The sequence below is a fragment of the Lontra canadensis genome, unplaced genomic scaffold (assembly GCF_010015895.1).
Source record: "Lontra canadensis isolate GAN:19392208 unplaced genomic scaffold, GSC_riverotter_1.0 scaffold3, whole genome shotgun sequence".
NCBI classification, from domain to species: Eukaryota; Metazoa; Chordata; class Mammalia; order Carnivora; family Mustelidae; genus Lontra; species Lontra canadensis.
Window position 1 is genome coordinate 37,262,174 of NW_022630997.1, and position 16,010 is coordinate 37,278,183.

A 16,010-nucleotide genomic window follows, 5' to 3' on the forward strand; every position below is an offset into this window, starting at 1 on the left:
GCCTGGGCTATGGGGAGCAGATCGACCCTCTGGCCTAGGAAGCTGTGGGTAGGTTGGTGAGCGGAATGGGGACACCTGGTAAGAACCAGCATGGACCCCAGGCCTTTTTGGGAGGAAAGTAGCACAGCAGGAAGCGGGAACTTCTAAGGAAGGCATTTAAGTCTGTCTGGGGCAGAACATTCCCAGATGGCCTAACACAGAGTGTGGCCACCTGCCAGGGCCCTCAGCCACCGGGCGAGGACGACCACATGCTACCTGGCACTGTCTGGTCCCCGCCAGCCGACTGGGGATGGCTCTAAACAGCAGGTGGCCTGACCTCACCCACCCACGTACTTTGTCCCTTCATCTGTACAGACAGCCCTGGTTGCTTTTTTGTTTTTGTTTGTTGTTTTTTAAAAAAAAGGACTCGGTCTTTGTTGTTGAGTCAAGGTATTTTAAAAACACCAGCAAAGGCTATAACCAGGTCATGAAAATGTTGAATATTATCAAAGACAATACTAAAATATTCACAAAGATATTTACAAAAGCAATTCTTAAAATAATTGATTTGCATACTGAACACCACACTGTCTGAAAAAACCTCGACAACGGGACAAAGGAAAAGGGGACAGGGACCATGGCAGCTTTCCTACAGAGAACCTTGTGCCGGCTGTCTGGTACAGTGACTGGAAAATCAACAGCTGGGGTCAAACCCAGAGGAGCGCTGGGCACCGCCCGCCATGGGGCGAGGGTGTAGGGGGGAGACGGAGAGTGAGACCGTGGGACAGTGGACGGAAAGCAGGAGGCCCCCAGCAGCAGCAGGGAGGGGCGCAACGAGTTCACAGACGTGACCCAAGTGACCCGACGGCCCAGCAGCATCACAGGCCATGCGGCTTAGGGTGGGGGGCACAGAGGACCCCCAAACAAAACGGACGCCCACACAAGCTCCCCGGGAGATTCCGAGAGCAGGAAGCCGGATGGAGCGAAGCAGTGGAGGGAAAACCAGAGGCTGCTTCTGCTCAAGCGAGCAGGAGTGTGGGCAGCTGTGCAGGGCAGAGGGACACGGGGAGGGAGAGGCCGGCAGCCAAGCGGGGCACAGAAACACCACGGGATGCTGGCAGGCACATTCCGGCACGTGTGGTGTGACGGACCGGGGTGCAGCCGGGACAACCTGGAGCACAGGGACAGACGGGGCCGCCGGGCTGGAGGGACGCCCGTGCCTGGGGTTCCTGCGGATAAGCCGCGCAGGTGCCCTAGCCCGTGCCTCCCCTGCCTCTCCACCGGCGCCCCCCGCTGGCAGGGTGGACAAAGGAGAGTGGGACAAAGGGAAGCGGGCCTCCCATATAACAGTCTGGGAGAGGTGGGTGGGGGCAGCAGGAAGGAAACAGGATGCACGGAGAGAAATGGTTTGCTTGCCGTCCAAGTCCACCGTCCCTTTTCTCAGATGACTTCGTAGCTTAATCAAACTGTCATTTAAAAACAGGGAGTGGCTTGGAGCAACGTTGTTTAAGTTGCCGTTTCTATCCGACTCTGGCCAGCGGCATCCCCCTGCCCCCCAACTAAGGGCACAGTAATTTCAGCTGGGTACTCTCTGTCTGCGCTGCCCCCCACCGCCAGGCCGGTGCCCCACCCCCCGACCGGCCTGAGTCCAGAGGTCGTGGGGCCAGCTGCGTTGTCCTGGCTCTGAGGAGGCCCTGACCCCCTTTCCCACCAGTCCCCAAGCAGGAATGGCACACCCTCTCTCAAACACAGAATCATGTCCTTTTTCTCTGCTTTCTGAGAGAGGAGTGTTTTTACAGGGTATCTTGGCTTAGAGGTCAGGGGTCAAAGTGACGACCTTGGCCCCTGAGAGAGTTCTCTTTCCCAGAGGTTTGTGCTTTTCTGTGGTGGGTGGTGGTGGTGGTGGTGGGTGGGCCGTTCTCACTGCCGCCAACCGTCACTGTTCCTCCAAGGCTTGGGGTGTGGGGGGGGCCTGCCTGGGTCTCGGGGTGCCCCTCTCTCAGGCTCACAGTCACTTGAAGGAGGCTCTGGGCCAGGAAGCAGGGAGGCAGGGTTACAGTCTAGAAACCGGAAGAACCTCGAGGGCACTGGAGGGTCGTTTGGAATCAGTACACACAGAGGGACCAGGAAGCCTTTGTCAGCATGTGCCCTCTCGCCGGGCCGGTTCCCCACCACGAGGGTCATCTTCAGGGCCCGCTCTGGGCACGGGCACCAGCCCCACACAGCCTTCACAGTGCACCCTCCCGCCCCTCTGCTCTGAGAAGGCCGCGCAGCAGGGGCGGTCTGAGGGCATGAGCTCCCAGTGGTGAAGTGTGCGGGGGACAGAGAGGGAAGGAGCCAGAGTGGGGAGGGACGGCCCCAGTGGCGGGGGGGTGGGCTTCAGTTGTTCTCAAAGAGAGACAGGAGGTCATCGTTACTATTGCTCGGCAGGTCAGGGGGATCCAGGTACGAGAGGAGCTCATCGGGATTTGTGAGTTCTGGAAGGAGCTGGAAGAGAAGTACAGAAGCCCAGATGAGGTGTCAGCTGAGGGGCTGGGATGGCCTAGAGTGCGGACTGTGGGGGCATGTGCCCTCTAGCTGCTGCCCGGGGTCCTGGCCCAACACCAACAGTGTTGGCTGTCCCCAGAGGCATCCAGGCCACAGAGCTAGTCTGAGGCATACCCATGCTCATTCCCAGCGGGGGAGAGGGTGGCCCCCCGCCCTCCAGCTGGGAAGGCTCATGGCAGGTCAAGGGACTTTCTTCTGATCCCAGTGTGCCTCCAGCCCCAAGACCCTGCCCAGAGGAGGTGTGGGTCGCATGGGCCTTCCAGTCGAAACCACGTGGCTTTGCGCGTAAGGCAGCATGGCGCCCGTCACTGTCGCCAGCCTGTACCTCCCTTCAAGAGCTCACTGTCTGGTGAGCCTACGGCTGGAGGGCCGCTGGCGGGCCACACAGCACTGTCCTTCCCTGTGGCCCCCGGGGCCAAGGCTGCACACTGTCCCTACCTTCTACTGTGAGGCCCTTGGGGCCTTTTTGTCACACTGGGGATCCTCATGCACCTAAAAGCACCCCCACTGGCCTGGTCTGAGGAGGAGAGTTGGGTGAAAATCCAAGATGGCTGCAAGGCTGAATAAACCCCATTCACCATAGAGACCAACGCTGCGGGGGCTGAGGGTGACAGTGGGCCTGGGCCCGCAGACAGGAGGGGCTGGGGACAGAGAAGATTCCTCTGTGGGAATCTATAGCCCAGGGGCATGGGAGGGGAGGGGAGGGGAAGGCGCTGCCTCCCTTCCTGGCCAACCCTAGCCAGCTGCCCCCATCACACGGAGCCTCTTTCCACCCCACTTTCCAGACCATTCAGCTCTCAAGGTGGGAGACCCCTGAATCTCAGTCACCCTGGCACGACCCGAGGCTGGTCCCTTCTCAGGGTGAGCGATGGAGCAAGCAGAAGCACAGGGCATGGACGACGCACGGACAGGAAACTGGACACAGACACACACCAGCGAGACAGACAGAGGGACCCTGTCACTCCAACCCCTCCCCTGCCTCAGGCCAGAGTGTGGCAGACACTGAGATGACAAGCTTGATGTTGGGGGTGGGGGTGGTCAGAAGAAGGGCAGGGGCCTTCCTGGGTTTCCTGCTGAACCCTGCCCCAGGGGGACTCTGTGAGGGCCTGGGGGAAGGTGGGGGTGGGGCAGGGTGGGGCTGCAGGACTGTGGCCGAGGGGACCAGGGGGCAGGCGCTGGCAAGGTCAGGGAAAGGATGCTGGGACCCTTGGGGAGGCTTCCCTGTTGTGGGGTTCCCTGGTTCTGGAGCCAGGGGAGGCAGGCTGGCTAGGCCCACCCACCACCCACCCACCCCCTCACAGCTGCACCTCCTCCACCCTGGGCCTTGAGCCCTCAACACCCACCCCTGCTTTTGGGCAGGTCCCGGTACCAGGCCTAGCCCCAGGCCAAGGCCAGTGGTGACCCCAACTTACATCCAGCGAAGGCTCCGGCATGTCGGATGCTCCCTGCGCTCCGGCCTGACCCTCTAAGGCTGAGGAGGGGTTAAAGGTCAGGTCGCTGTGTGGATGGTTGCTGGGAGCGGCCTGTGGCGGTTGCCGGGGAGGCTGGGAAGGAGGAGGAGGAGCCCCACTGTGATGTAATGGAGGCCCTGACTGGCTGCTGGGGTGTGGGACGTGCAAACCTTGTTGTATGGAGGGATGGGGCTGGTCAGAACTGCCAGCGTGTGGCATCTGTGGAGGAGGAGAGAGCAGGAGAAAAGAAATGTGAGGTGACGAGGTACAGCGACGAGATGCCTGGAGAAATGAAAACCAAACAAAACCAGGAAAATAACAAACCCCCAAAACAAAGCCACCCCCTTCCAAAGCTCAACGCTTTGTTGTTGTTTTGTAGGGAAACAAACAAACAAAAAGGCCTCCCCCAAAACTGCCAGTCAGGGAGGCTGTGGAGGAGGCAGGGAGGAGGCCTCTGGGGCCGTGCGCGTCCAGGAGGGAGGTGGCCAGGGGCTCCGAGACAAGCAGACACTGACGGTGGGGTCCAGGCCCCCGCAGGCCCGTCCGCCTCCGTGGTCCGGACACCATCACCACAAGGAGCAGCAAGGGCGGAATGGAGAAGCAAAATGGGCATGTTTCCAGGGAGCGGGGTGGGGGTGCTGGGGGCAGCGTGGTGCAGGGCCCCCTGAGGGCCAGGGCAGCGGAGAGCGGACACGGACAGACAGCATGGGCAGGCGTGCAGCTCAGGGGGGGTTCTGCGCCCCACACGGGCCCCAGTTGGTGGGTAACGCTGGACACACAGGCTCCTTCCAAGAGCCCCTGGTGGCAGGGGCTGGCACCTCGGGATGAGCCCTGCCTGCGGCCCCGGGTGGGCGGAACCGAATCCAAGCCGGAGGAGCAGAGTGGGGCCTTCTCTGCATTGCCAGACCCTTCCTGTTGGCCTTCCATCTAGGCAGCGAGAGGCCGCATCCCGGGGGGATGAGGAAGGTAGGCACTTCTAGGCCTGGCCCTAGGCCCGAGGGCTCACTGAGTTGAGCAGGAGGTGCCCGGAACATGGGGCTGCGGCAGGCAGGGGGCCATATGTTGGTCTGTGTGCTGTCGCAAGCAGCCTCCCTTCAGAGCTCAGGTCTTAGAGCACAGATCCACACCCTCACCCCACTGCCAGGGCCCCCGACAAATCGTGCCCACCCTGCCGGCCCTGTGCTTGTTGAGGGGAGATGGACTTGACAGGCTGCGGGGGAGCACGCGTCTCCTGGGCCTTCTTGGACCTTCCTACCCAACCCCATCATCCAGGCCACACAGACATTTTGTTTTCCTCTGATCTCCAGACCCTAGTTCCTCTTCCTGTTTCTCCTGAAGCTGCCCCAAGGCCTTGCGCTGGGCCTCTGCTCAATCCAGCAAGCCCCTCCAAGCTGGGACCGGACTGCAGGACTGTGGGACTACACGGGGGATGCACCTGAGATAGGAAGGACTGACAGAAGAGGGAAGGATGACCACCACACCAACTGGTGACCCCCCCACCACGGCTGTGGGTGCCCCATGGTGCCCATTCTGGGGGGCAGGGAGTGGCTCCATACTCCCGGAGCAGCCCAGCCCAGGGCAGATGGTCCCCAAATCTGCTGACACAGCTGTCCGCCTTGGCTCTGACAACTTGCTGGAAGGTCCCAGGGCCCAGAGAGGCAGGTGCCTGCCACGGCTCCCGCAAGGGAGGGTCTCCATGAACCAGCACCTGAATGGAGCCTTTCATCCACGCCCTGCACACGGGGGCGTCCTTCCTGGCAGGTGCTCAGCCAGGGCCAGGCTGCTATGGTGTAGGGCAGTACAGCTATGACCGCACTGACCCTCTTGCACAGCTGTCTCTCTGGGTCCAGCTGCCAGTTAGCAAAAGCCCAGATATGGGGAAGGACAGTACGTATCTTGGGACCATCTTGGGGCGGGGAGCTGTGAGGTCACCTAAGGGCTTAGGTTCCGCTGCAAAAACCTCTGGTGGCCCAGCTAAGAAGGCAGGAGAAAGCCTTGTTGGACCTAGAAGTACACGGCATCCCGTTGACATTTTCCGGAACTGAGAACTGTGAGTCAGGGTGTGTGGCATGTGAGTGTATGTGGCGTGTGATTTGGGTGACTCTGGGGCACAGAATGTTGAGGAACAGGGGCTAGGAAAGAGGCCCCTAGAAGTCAGAAAGTAACTTGCAAAAATGTGGCTGGAGCCCTGGGACAGCAGCTACATCTGACGTGGCATTCTGGAGTTCCAGAGGAAAGCCGCTACACTGTCCCTCAGCCTGTCAGCCTTCCAGTTAACAGTCATTCCTGCTGAGAATCAGTGGCTCTGGCCCACAAGACAGCTTCTGGCAGAGCCAACTCCATACGGAACACACCACAACCCAGAGGCCCTTCCTCCCAGGCCACATGGTGGAAGATGGGTGGGTGTGGACCTGCCCAAACCCACTCCCAGGTCCCCCGTGGCCGCTCCCTCCTCCTTAGGGGAGAGACCAGGGACTCACAAGATGATTGAGGCCTGACTTTAGCCCTCAGGCCTCTGTGTTCCCAAAACCCAACTCCCTCCATCCAAGCACTGCCAGAACTTTTGCTCCATTGGCACAAGGCCCGCATCTGTCTTGCTCACACTAGCTACAAGGCCTAGCCCAGAGCACAGGCCCAGGAAATGTCTACAGAGTCGAAGAGAACCACGCAGTGTTCATGAGATGAGGACCCGGGGGAATGGCGGGGCCTGTTACCACTGGTTGGTATGTGTTAAAATGGGACAGGAGACAAGAAGGGAATATTCTCAGGCTAAACAGAATCGCCAGCATTTCTTCCCACAGGAGATGGTGATATCCTGAAGATCCAGACCCCTGGGGAGCAAGTGCCTGGGTTTGAGACAAAATTCTAGATGGCTGGGGCTACAGTAAGTCAGCAGAAGAGTGTGTGTAAGTCAGGGAGAAAGGCTGCGGGGTGGGGGGCTGGCGTGTGCAGGGGGCTGCTATGTGCAGTGGCGCGGTGGGTACACTTGGGAGGTGGACACAGGTATGTGTGGTGTGTGCAGATCGGAGCCTGCAGCCTCCCCCAGCTGAGAATCTAATGTCCTGAGTGAAACAGCCAAGTCCGAGAACGCCAGAGGGCCATGACCCAACCTGGGTCAGGCCTCTCCTTCCCTCTGAGCCCGCCCAGGCCCATTCTCATTCTCAGTCCACCCCTTTCCTCGGGGGCGGGGGGAGCTAGGCAAACAACAGAAAGGTCCTCAGGGATGGGGAGCCCTCTGCTCCCATGAGTCACACATAGAGGATGGGGACAAAGGGGGAGAAGGCAAGGGGTGGAGAGGAGATCAGGGTGAAGAAGAGGTACTCACAGTTTCCTGCATGGGGTGGCTGAGGGGTTTCTCGAGGGCGGCCATGTTGTTGGGCATGTCCGGGGGGTGGGAGAGCTGAGGGGGCCCGTGCATGAAGTCGTTCATGGACGTGCCACCAGGGTTTCCATGGGGGAAGTCAAAGTTGCCGTGGCCCTGGTAGTTGTTGCCTGGGGAGGGAACAAGATGGTAGTGGGGCAGTGTCACCCAGGGGAAAGACAGCCACGGGGGAGTGTAGGGAGGTAGCATATGTAAATTAAGATGAGTCCTGTCCCCTGAGGCTGGAGTTGGCTCCTGTGGCCTTAGACATCTGGGCTGGCTGTATGACAGGGCAGTGATAGCCTTCTCTGGTGGGCCCTAGCACCCCAGGACATGAGCTGTTTTACAGGTATGAGGGGACAGAGTTTGAGCAAGGGGCAGGCCAGGCTCCTAAGGTGGCAGGGGAGTGGGAATGACGAGGCCCAAGTCTGAGCCTTCCATAGGGTCTGCTGAGCTAGATCCCCAGGGCTGTCTCCCCCAGCCCCCACATGGTTGCACCTCAGCCATGGGAAGACCCCGGCCCAGAATGGGAGATTGGGATCTGCCCAGTCTGCAAAGAAAGCTGCTTCAGGTTTGAGAGGTCAACATGAGAAGTCAGCTGTCTGGCTTCCCTGGCCACTGTTCCCTCTACCACATGGCCCCAGCGAGGGATCAGAGGCCCATCATGCTGGAAAGCTGGGGCCTGCTGAACGCTGTGGGACCCTGCTATGTGGGTTCACCTCTCTGGGCTTCTAATCATCCAGAGCCCGGATGCCGTGAGGAGCTGCCATCCCCTGTGTTTAAGGGGGCTGGGAACTTTCTAGAAACCTAGGGCTGTAGGGTACAGCTTAGTCTGGGCAGCAGGGAGAGTGAGAGGTAGTGATGGTGACCTTGGTGGCCAAAGACTGGGGCTGCAGACCTCTGGACTCTGTGCCTGGAAGGATGGGAGTGTTGTAGGGACAAGGACGATAAGATGTTACAGAGAAACATGGGAGGGCCAGGGGAAGGGCCAAGAACTCCCAAGTGGGAATGTTCTGTTGGTGGCCCCAGCAAAGCAGGCTCCAAAGGAGTCAAGGAGCTGTCTCTCCCTTGGAGCTTGAGGAGGCGAGTAGGGGAATGTGGGAGAGGCAGGAGGCTGGCCCACGGGCAGCTCCTTACTTGGGCCTTCCCAGCTGGGTGCTGACCCACAGGGCTGGACGGAATCACGTGGGAAAGGAGACGAGGATGGTGTTGAATGGGCCACTGTACCCCCAAGTCCAGTGACCTGGGTCATGTTTTGGGCGTGTACATTATCACAACCCCCCTTGCACCTGCCACATGAGCCCAGAAATCCTGGGCCCCTCGTGGGCCTCCTCTTTCCCTCCTTGTCCAGTTTCACCCACCTTGGTTGCTGTAGTCGTTGGAGCTGGTGCCCCCCGGTGGAGGAGGGAGGGGGTAGGGAGATGGGCCAGGGCCCAGGGCTGCGATCATTTCCATGACGTTGGGCATGATCATCTGGCTGGGACTCATGGTCTTGAACCTCTTGGAGGGGATGCCATCTGGGTCATCTTTAATGTGTAGGTCTGACTTGATGGGGACTGGCCGCCAGCTGCATGTGGGGTCGATGGTGACCTCTTCAAACTCGGAGCTGGGGGGAGGAAGGGGACAGAACAGAGGTCCTGGGATACAAGAGCTTCCAGCTTAGACACACACTGAAGTGTCCCTGCCCAGGCCTTCTGTCCCCATTCTCGCCACACACTGCACAGGACAGAGGTGTGAGGGATTTTAGGGAGTGACCGAGGTGAGGAAAAGCTAGAGGCTGGGTACCAGGCAGCTGGCCCCAAGGCCTCCCACCCAGGAGGCTGTCCGGGGCACTGTCTTGTTCTGGCTGAGTTTGGGACTTTCTGGAAAGTTCATCTGCCCCCAGGTAGAGAAGTCCCTGAGGTAGAGTCACAGAGAAAGGAGAGCCTGGGCTGCTGAGTGGTCTGCCTGCCTGGAGAGCGAGGGGGTGTCAGGAGTACCCCCGTGCTCATGTCATCCCATCCAGGCCAGTCCCCCCACCCACCCCACCATGTGCCCCTAGCTGGGGAGGCCGACTTACTGTTGGATGGCGTTCAGGATGCCCCACATGTACTGATCTACCTCCAGGCCCTCAAGCAGAGCAGTTTTACTGGAAAAAAGAGAGAGGGGTTTGGCCTTCACTCTTGTACCCCGGAGAGTAGGGGCAGAGCCCACCCCTCCCCACTGTGTCAAAGAGCCTCCACCTCTGCGATCCTACGGGAGGCAGAGACAGGAGGAGGCCGGCCTGCGACAGCAGGACACAAGAGGATGGCTCACAGCCCTCTTGCTCTGAGCTCCTCCGCCGGTCTGGGTTCCCTGTTTGGCTTCTAGGCCAGGTGCAGGGGGCTGGGCCCGGAACGCAGGGCCCGATGGAGGCCAGTGAGCTCCTCCCCTTCGAGGCTAGGTTGGGGGGATCCCACTGGGGCAGCCGTCACTCACTTGCACACAGGACACCTCCAGGTCCCTCTCTCGCAATTCAGCTGCAGGTACGACTCCAGGTCAAAGCACTGTAGAGGCCGGGAGACAGGTAGACAGACAGACGAATGAGAAGATGCAGAGATGCAAATGCCTCTGCTCTTGGGACCCTTACGAAGATCTCCCAGCAGGGAGGGAGAGGGGTGCGGGGAGAGACTGGGGCGTCACCGGACGCCCCACACCCTGCTACCCCCGGGAACCCTCACCTGGACGTGCTTGCAGTCGTGGCCTCGAGCAGGCAGCTGGATGCGCCGGAATGTGATGGGGCACTTCAGAGACACCTTGATGGCCGTCTGCTCCACGCCATCCTCCCCGTTGAGGGTCGTATTGCCCGACGAGGCAGCCACGCTGCTGAAATTCCGCTTGACTGTGGGGCAGGAGGCACAAGTGGATGTGGGACACAGGGCCATCCCACGCACATGGCACTCCCTCCTGGGGCTGGGACACAGGCTGCTTCTCCACTGCCCCGAAGACACTGGGAGGCCCCGGGAATAAGAGGTGCAGCCCGGCCTGACTGGAGGGGAGACTTGACCCTCCGGGCACCCTGGGCCACTCAGCACTCTGGGATGGCAGCCCCCACGCATGATGTGTGGGAGGCATGTGCCCCTAGAGGTCACCATGTCAGCTCCCCAGTCTCTGTGGAACAGGCCCCACCTTCCCTAGGAAGGGGGACTTCCTACCACAGGTGCGGAAACCCAGTCTGGCATGGCTCATGGTTTTCTGGGTCACGCACACTTGCTTCTGCAAGGGCAGAGATGGGAATGGACCAGTGCCTGGTGGGAACCAGGGGCTCAGGAGGTCACGTGAAGAAGCAGAGTCAGAGGGAGGAGCCGCAGGGCACCTCCCGACATGGTGCCCCTCACTAATGACCTGGGTGTTTCCTCCAAAGGACCTGACTCTGAGTCAAATCCCTCTCTCTAGCTGTCAAGCTGGGGAGGCCAGTCGGGAAATTACCCCTGGGCCTCCTTTCTGCTGAAGACCCCCTCTGTCCAGTTCCTAGGGGTGATCTTCCAGGTGATCACCGCTTCCAGGAAGCTTGCCTGGCCTGTCTACACCATGGCGTTTCCTTTTAATTTGCCTCACTCCCCTGTGCTGTGAGCCCGCTTGTCCAGGCTAGAGAGGTCTCACAGGCCATGTTACTCTGATCATCCCCCCGGCTCCAGAAGGAGGGACATGAATTGGGGATAGGGACTGGTGCCAAGGGACATGTGGGCCCTGTGGTTTGTGCACGGAGCCCAAGGTGGGTCCTGGGTGGATGATGAATGTGGCTGGACAACAAACACGGGCCATGGCTGGTTCTGGCTCCCTGCGCCCCCACACTTACTTTTAGTGATACAGTGCTCGGCTGGCAGGAGTCGCTTCTTCAGGAGGCCTTGCAGCACTGAGCGCACGGAGGGCCGGTGGACCAGTTGCAGCACGAAGAGGTGGGACTGCCAGGAAAGAGTGTGGGCTCAGTCCCCGCCCTATGGTCCCCCTATGCCTCCCTGTGGTCCCAACTTGTGCCTGCCTGAAGGCCCCTGAAGGCCAAGCACGGGAAAGGGTCTGTGATCCATAGTGATACCACTCTAGAACAGGTCCCCTTGAGGCCCCTGGGACTGGTGAGCTTGGAGATCCAGGCAGGGGTCACCCCTTAGGACAGCTGCCTGGGGCTTGGGCTGACATTGAAACACCCCTGGCATCAGGTTATGGGACCCCCGGCATCAGGACTGGAGCTGGCCTCACTTCCTGACCTCACCCAGCACTATCCCCCATCATGTGTTCTTCACCATTCCTGACAGAGTGTTATCCCTGTTTTCACTCCTCCAGGAAGCCTCCCAGGATTGTACACCCTCGCGAGCCCCTCCAGGCTCTTGATTCTGTGACTCCTGTCTTTAGGTAGCCTTGGTGTCCCTATGCTTGTAAGGGCAGGATCAGTGATTTTCCTTCTCCATGTCCCCCACAGAGGCTAGCAGAGCGGGGTAGGCAACCTACTTCCCCACATGTCCCTGCACAAGCCCTTTGTGCAGGCCCTGATCTCTGGGGGTAGGAGAGTGGCTCAGATGGGGACCCAGAGCAGGTCACAGATGGGATGGACACATACACACTCGATTCTGAGACAGCAGGGTTGGGTGAAGAAGGAAGAAAGTTAACTCCAGACTCGATGGAGTGGGTCTGGGTCAAAGGTTGATTAGAATATAAACATTTCTTGTGAATGAAGCCAGAACAGTGCCTGGCTTCAAGGCACACAGACCTCCACCAGCAGAAGATGGTGGTGGGCACCGGGAGGTGTCCAGGAGGGGCCCGCCAGAGGAAGTGGAGGCAGGTGTGCGGACAGGATGGGGGCTGTGGCAAGAGAGTGGGAAAGGCCACCTCTACGGCCAGAGCCCGGCGGCCCTGAAGGTTATCCCACAGCCCCAAGGGACCGCCGCACGTGTGCAGAGGCATGTTGCTGAAAGGTCACTTCAGTGGTTACGGGGATGGGGACAGAGCCGCGAGGACACGGCCGCGCCCCAGAGGGGCACTCCCCACGCCACGCCCCCGCCCGCACACTCACGCAGCAGCAGGCCGTGACGGTGATCTGGATGGTGTTGCGGCCCGGCTGGCACACATGCTTGAGGTGCAGGGGCTTGTGGGAGGTCTTGTTGTCGCCGCGCTCGATGGTGAGGGGCGTGGCATTGACGCTGACCTGCACCGAGGCCGGCCAATTGGTGTTCATCTGCCGGTCCTCGTGGTGGTAGCACTTGAACTGCAGCTCCAGGTCAGACCTGAGGAGCGGGGCAGGGCTCAGATGGTGCCGCCCATGGCCTCGGTGACCTGGCCACAGCCGAGGCCCTCGGGGCCTCACGTCCTCCATTGTGACCGCTGCCCTCAAATTCCTGCACTCTCCTCTCCCACCCTGGACAGCTCCTCCCCCATGTCCCCTGCCAAAAGCCCTCCCGGCCACCCATGCTCCCTCATACTGTTGACTCCAGCCACACCCCACAGCTCTGCTGGTCTCCCCCAGACCCCTCCCTATCAGGGTGACTGCCACTCCCCCAGGACAGAGACAGAGGGACAGAAAGGACAGACGCTAATGTGAGCAGACCAGCTGGGAGGCTGATTATGCCCAACCCAGACTCCAGCTGGAAGAAGCACCCAGGCCTGGGCTGCATCTGATTCAGTTCCCTGCTGGATGCCAGACATAGCACAGAAGATCCTTGTGAACCCAGCAGCGACCACGTACGTGTGGAAATCATGCTGGCCAGGGCCACGGGATGCCTCCCAGGCGAGGGCACTATGGTAAGGATGGACAGGTGAGCAGGGCTTCTGCACAGGGGTCTCTCCACCCTCCTGCCTGAGCACCTGAGCTCCTGGGCCCTTCCACCCACCCCAGCTCTGTCTGCAGCCCCCGCTGAAGCCTGCCTTGCAGGGTCAAGGCATTGAGCGAGCTGTGTGGATGTGCCCAGTGTGTACTCATCTTGTGCCTTTCAGCTGCCCATTGTTGGGCAGCTGAGACACTCTGGTCACAGTGGTGGCAGGGCAGTGTGAGTCCTGCCTGAGGAAGAAGGACTTAGAGTGAGAACACCAATGGGTTCTGGCAACCAGGAGAACTAGGCCTGAGTCCCAGCTCTGCCGCTTGCCGGGAGAACTCCCTGTTCAACTTCTCAGGCCTCACTGTCAATGGGAAAAGCACGGCCCACTGACAAGATCAAGAGAGGTCAGGTGTAGAAGGCAGAGAACACAGGGCGTGGCCTAGCCAGGACCTTCAGCCCTTGCCCTCTGGTGTCTGGACGTCTGAGCAGTGGCCTGGCTCAGTGGCCAGCCCCTGGCAATGCGTAGGGGTTACTGGTCCTGTCCAACCCAGCCTTATCTCTCACCATTCCTGCTCTAGCCACAACAAGCCATGTTCAAGTTCCTCTTGCCAGTGGTCTTTGGGTCTTGATGGTCTTTGGATCTAAGCTAGCCACCTTTTCCTCTAGGAGATCATCCCTGACCATTCCCTCAGGCCTACAGTGAGCCAAAGCTGCTCCCTGCCCTCGGGCCACTGCACCTGCCAGGGCCTGCCTGCAGGTTCCCCACGACATTCCCCAGACCTTGCCCAGAGTGGGGCCCAGTCAGTGAAGCCAAGCAGGTGAAGGCAGCAGGCAGAGGCTGCTACTGCCCGCTCAGGGCAATTCCCGGGCCAGGGAGGTCACCAGCAGAGGCCTCCCCCGCCCAACTTGGGCCTGGGCCCCCAGCACGACACTCACCTCCACATCAGCGTTTGGTGGACCGTGGGCCGCAGGTGAAAGACGTGGTTGCTGACGGCCAGGTTGTGCTCGAGGCGGAAGGGCTCCAGCACCACGCCATCCCGCACCGGGAACGTGAGCCGTAGCTCGTCGTTGTGGTTGGCTGGGCAGGAGAGCCACAGGTCAGCCACACGCCCGTGCCACCGTGGGCACGGACAAGTGTGCGCTCAGGGAACATGGGTGGAGCTCGCGTCCCCACATGACACACACTCCTGGCTGCGCGCTCCTGGGACTGCGCAGGTGTGTGTGTAAACACGGCCACAGAAGCTGGGACTGCACAGGTGTTTATATAAACACAGCCACAGAAGCTGGGCTATCAGCCTGTGTGCACACCAGGGAGCCCACTGCTTCTCTCAGTCTGCCCCACGCCATCTCCCCCATCCCTGCATCTCTTGTCCCCCTCATCTTGGCTCTACTCTCCTCTGGCCCCACCTACTCCCTATTCTGGAAGCCCCAGGCTCCTCCACCCAGCCCCTTTCCACGGCTGGGAGCTGCTTTTGCTCCCCGCCTCCAGGGGCTCAGGGCTGTGGGTGGCCCAGAACCACCCCAAATTTCCCTTGCGGGTGGGGCTTACCTGCTTCCAAGCCCTTCTCCTCTTTCTACATGCCCAGCCCCCACAGGCAGTGCAACGTCCAAGCCTCCTGGCTCCTGGCCCTCCATAGGGCCCTAGGTGGAGCTGGCCGGACAGAGGGAGGAGGTGGGGCACTTACCTGGGGGTGGTGGCAGAGCGCTCATATTTGGCTTGATGTCAGGTGGGAAGGGTGGTTTAACGTCTTGGCTGGGGGACAGGTACGGGGGGATGCTGCTCCCGGGGGTCATTGGGGGCGTGGGGTTCCCTGGAACAGGTGAGTGGGGGTAATTTGCCACAGGAACTGGCCTGGGAGGCTGGAGGGAAAGAGAAACCACACATAGGTTATGGGGTCACAGGGATGGGAGGCACTATGGCTATGGATGTACACCCCATCCACCCTGTAGTCCTGGGGCTGTGGTCCCTGCTTCCCGAAGGGTGGAGAGCCAGTCTCCCTGGAAATCCCTCCATCCTGGCCAGCACTCAGGTCTCCGGCTGCCTATGTCATCACTCCAGCCCAGCGCGGTCCTCAGATGGAGCTGGGCCTGCAGGACCCCGGGAAATTGGCTTCCTAGGAGCCCCTCTCCCTTCTGCTCTTAGTCCTTACTCATCCCTGCCCCCACCTGCCTGGACCTGTGGCTTCTGTCTGGGCATCACGGTGCCCAGGAGCTGAGGACTAGGGAGTATAGCCCCACCCATGGGCTTCAGGTGGGAACGGCCAGGCCTCTTAGACACACAAATACACCAGATCAAAAGTGGAACGTAGGGGCGCCTGGGTGGCTCAGTGGGTTAAAGCCTCTGCCTTTGGCTCAGGTCATGATCCCAGGGTCCTGGGATTGAGCCCCACATCGGGCTCTCTGCTCAGCGGGGAGCATGCTTCCCCCTCTCTCTCTGCCTGCCTCTCTGCCTACTTGTGATCTCTGTCACATAAATAAATAAAATCCTAAAAAAACAAAAAAAGTGGAACGTACCCTGTTGACGTTCCCTTGGCTGTAGTTACTGTAGCTGCTTCCCGAGAAGGTGTTATTTTGTCCATTAAATTGCTCTGGCTGTTAATGCAAGACACATGATGCGGTGAGAGTGGAAGGCGGAGAAGCTACCAGAAGCCTGCTTTCTCTCCCGATATGAAAACTGGACAGGAGTACAATACAGGGCATGCTGACGAGGCTCATCCAGTGCTGAGGTGCGGAGTGGGACCCCAGGGGGTAGAGCAGGTCACCCCCTCCCCATCCCGGAACAGAATTTCATCTCTCTCTGTCCACAGCTAGTGATACAGCAAGAGTTCCCAAAACCAGAAACACCCAGAATGCTGAAGCTGGAGCAGCGGCTGGGGAGTCATGGAAGTTAGCATGATTCCTGGGCAA

At 60.1% G+C, this 16,010-nt stretch overlaps 1 protein-coding gene across 7 annotated transcripts in view; it reads right to left on the minus strand.

Annotated features, from left to right (window-relative positions):
* Positions 1 to 687: 687 nt before the first annotated feature.
* Positions 688 to 16,010, minus strand: part of ZMIZ1 (zinc finger MIZ-type containing 1) — a 229,402-nt gene continuing 214,079 nt past the window's right edge. For 6 of the 7 annotated variants that reach the window (XM_032838908.1, XM_032838890.1, XM_032838915.1 and 3 more), the window contains 12 exons: positions 15,618 to 15,695; positions 14,789 to 14,963; positions 14,040 to 14,181; positions 12,365 to 12,575; positions 11,156 to 11,261; positions 10,038 to 10,198; positions 9,796 to 9,863; positions 9,398 to 9,466; positions 8,700 to 8,944; positions 7,303 to 7,469; positions 3,939 to 4,196; positions 688 to 2,466 (listed from right to left, as the gene is read on the minus strand). In XM_032838908.1, coding sequence (XP_032694799.1) covers positions 2,359 to 2,466; positions 3,939 to 4,196; positions 7,303 to 7,469; positions 8,700 to 8,944; positions 9,398 to 9,466; positions 9,796 to 9,863; positions 10,038 to 10,198; positions 11,156 to 11,261; positions 12,365 to 12,575; positions 14,040 to 14,181; positions 14,789 to 14,963; positions 15,618 to 15,695 — 1,788 coding nt within the window. In that variant the 3' untranslated portion in view covers positions 688 to 2,358. The remainder of the gene's footprint in view (positions 2,467 to 3,938; positions 4,197 to 7,302; positions 7,470 to 8,699; positions 8,945 to 9,397; positions 9,467 to 9,795; positions 9,864 to 10,037; positions 10,199 to 11,155; positions 11,262 to 12,364; positions 12,576 to 14,039; positions 14,182 to 14,788; positions 14,964 to 15,617; positions 15,696 to 16,010) is intronic. The other variant, XM_032838922.1, reaches the window with a different exon arrangement.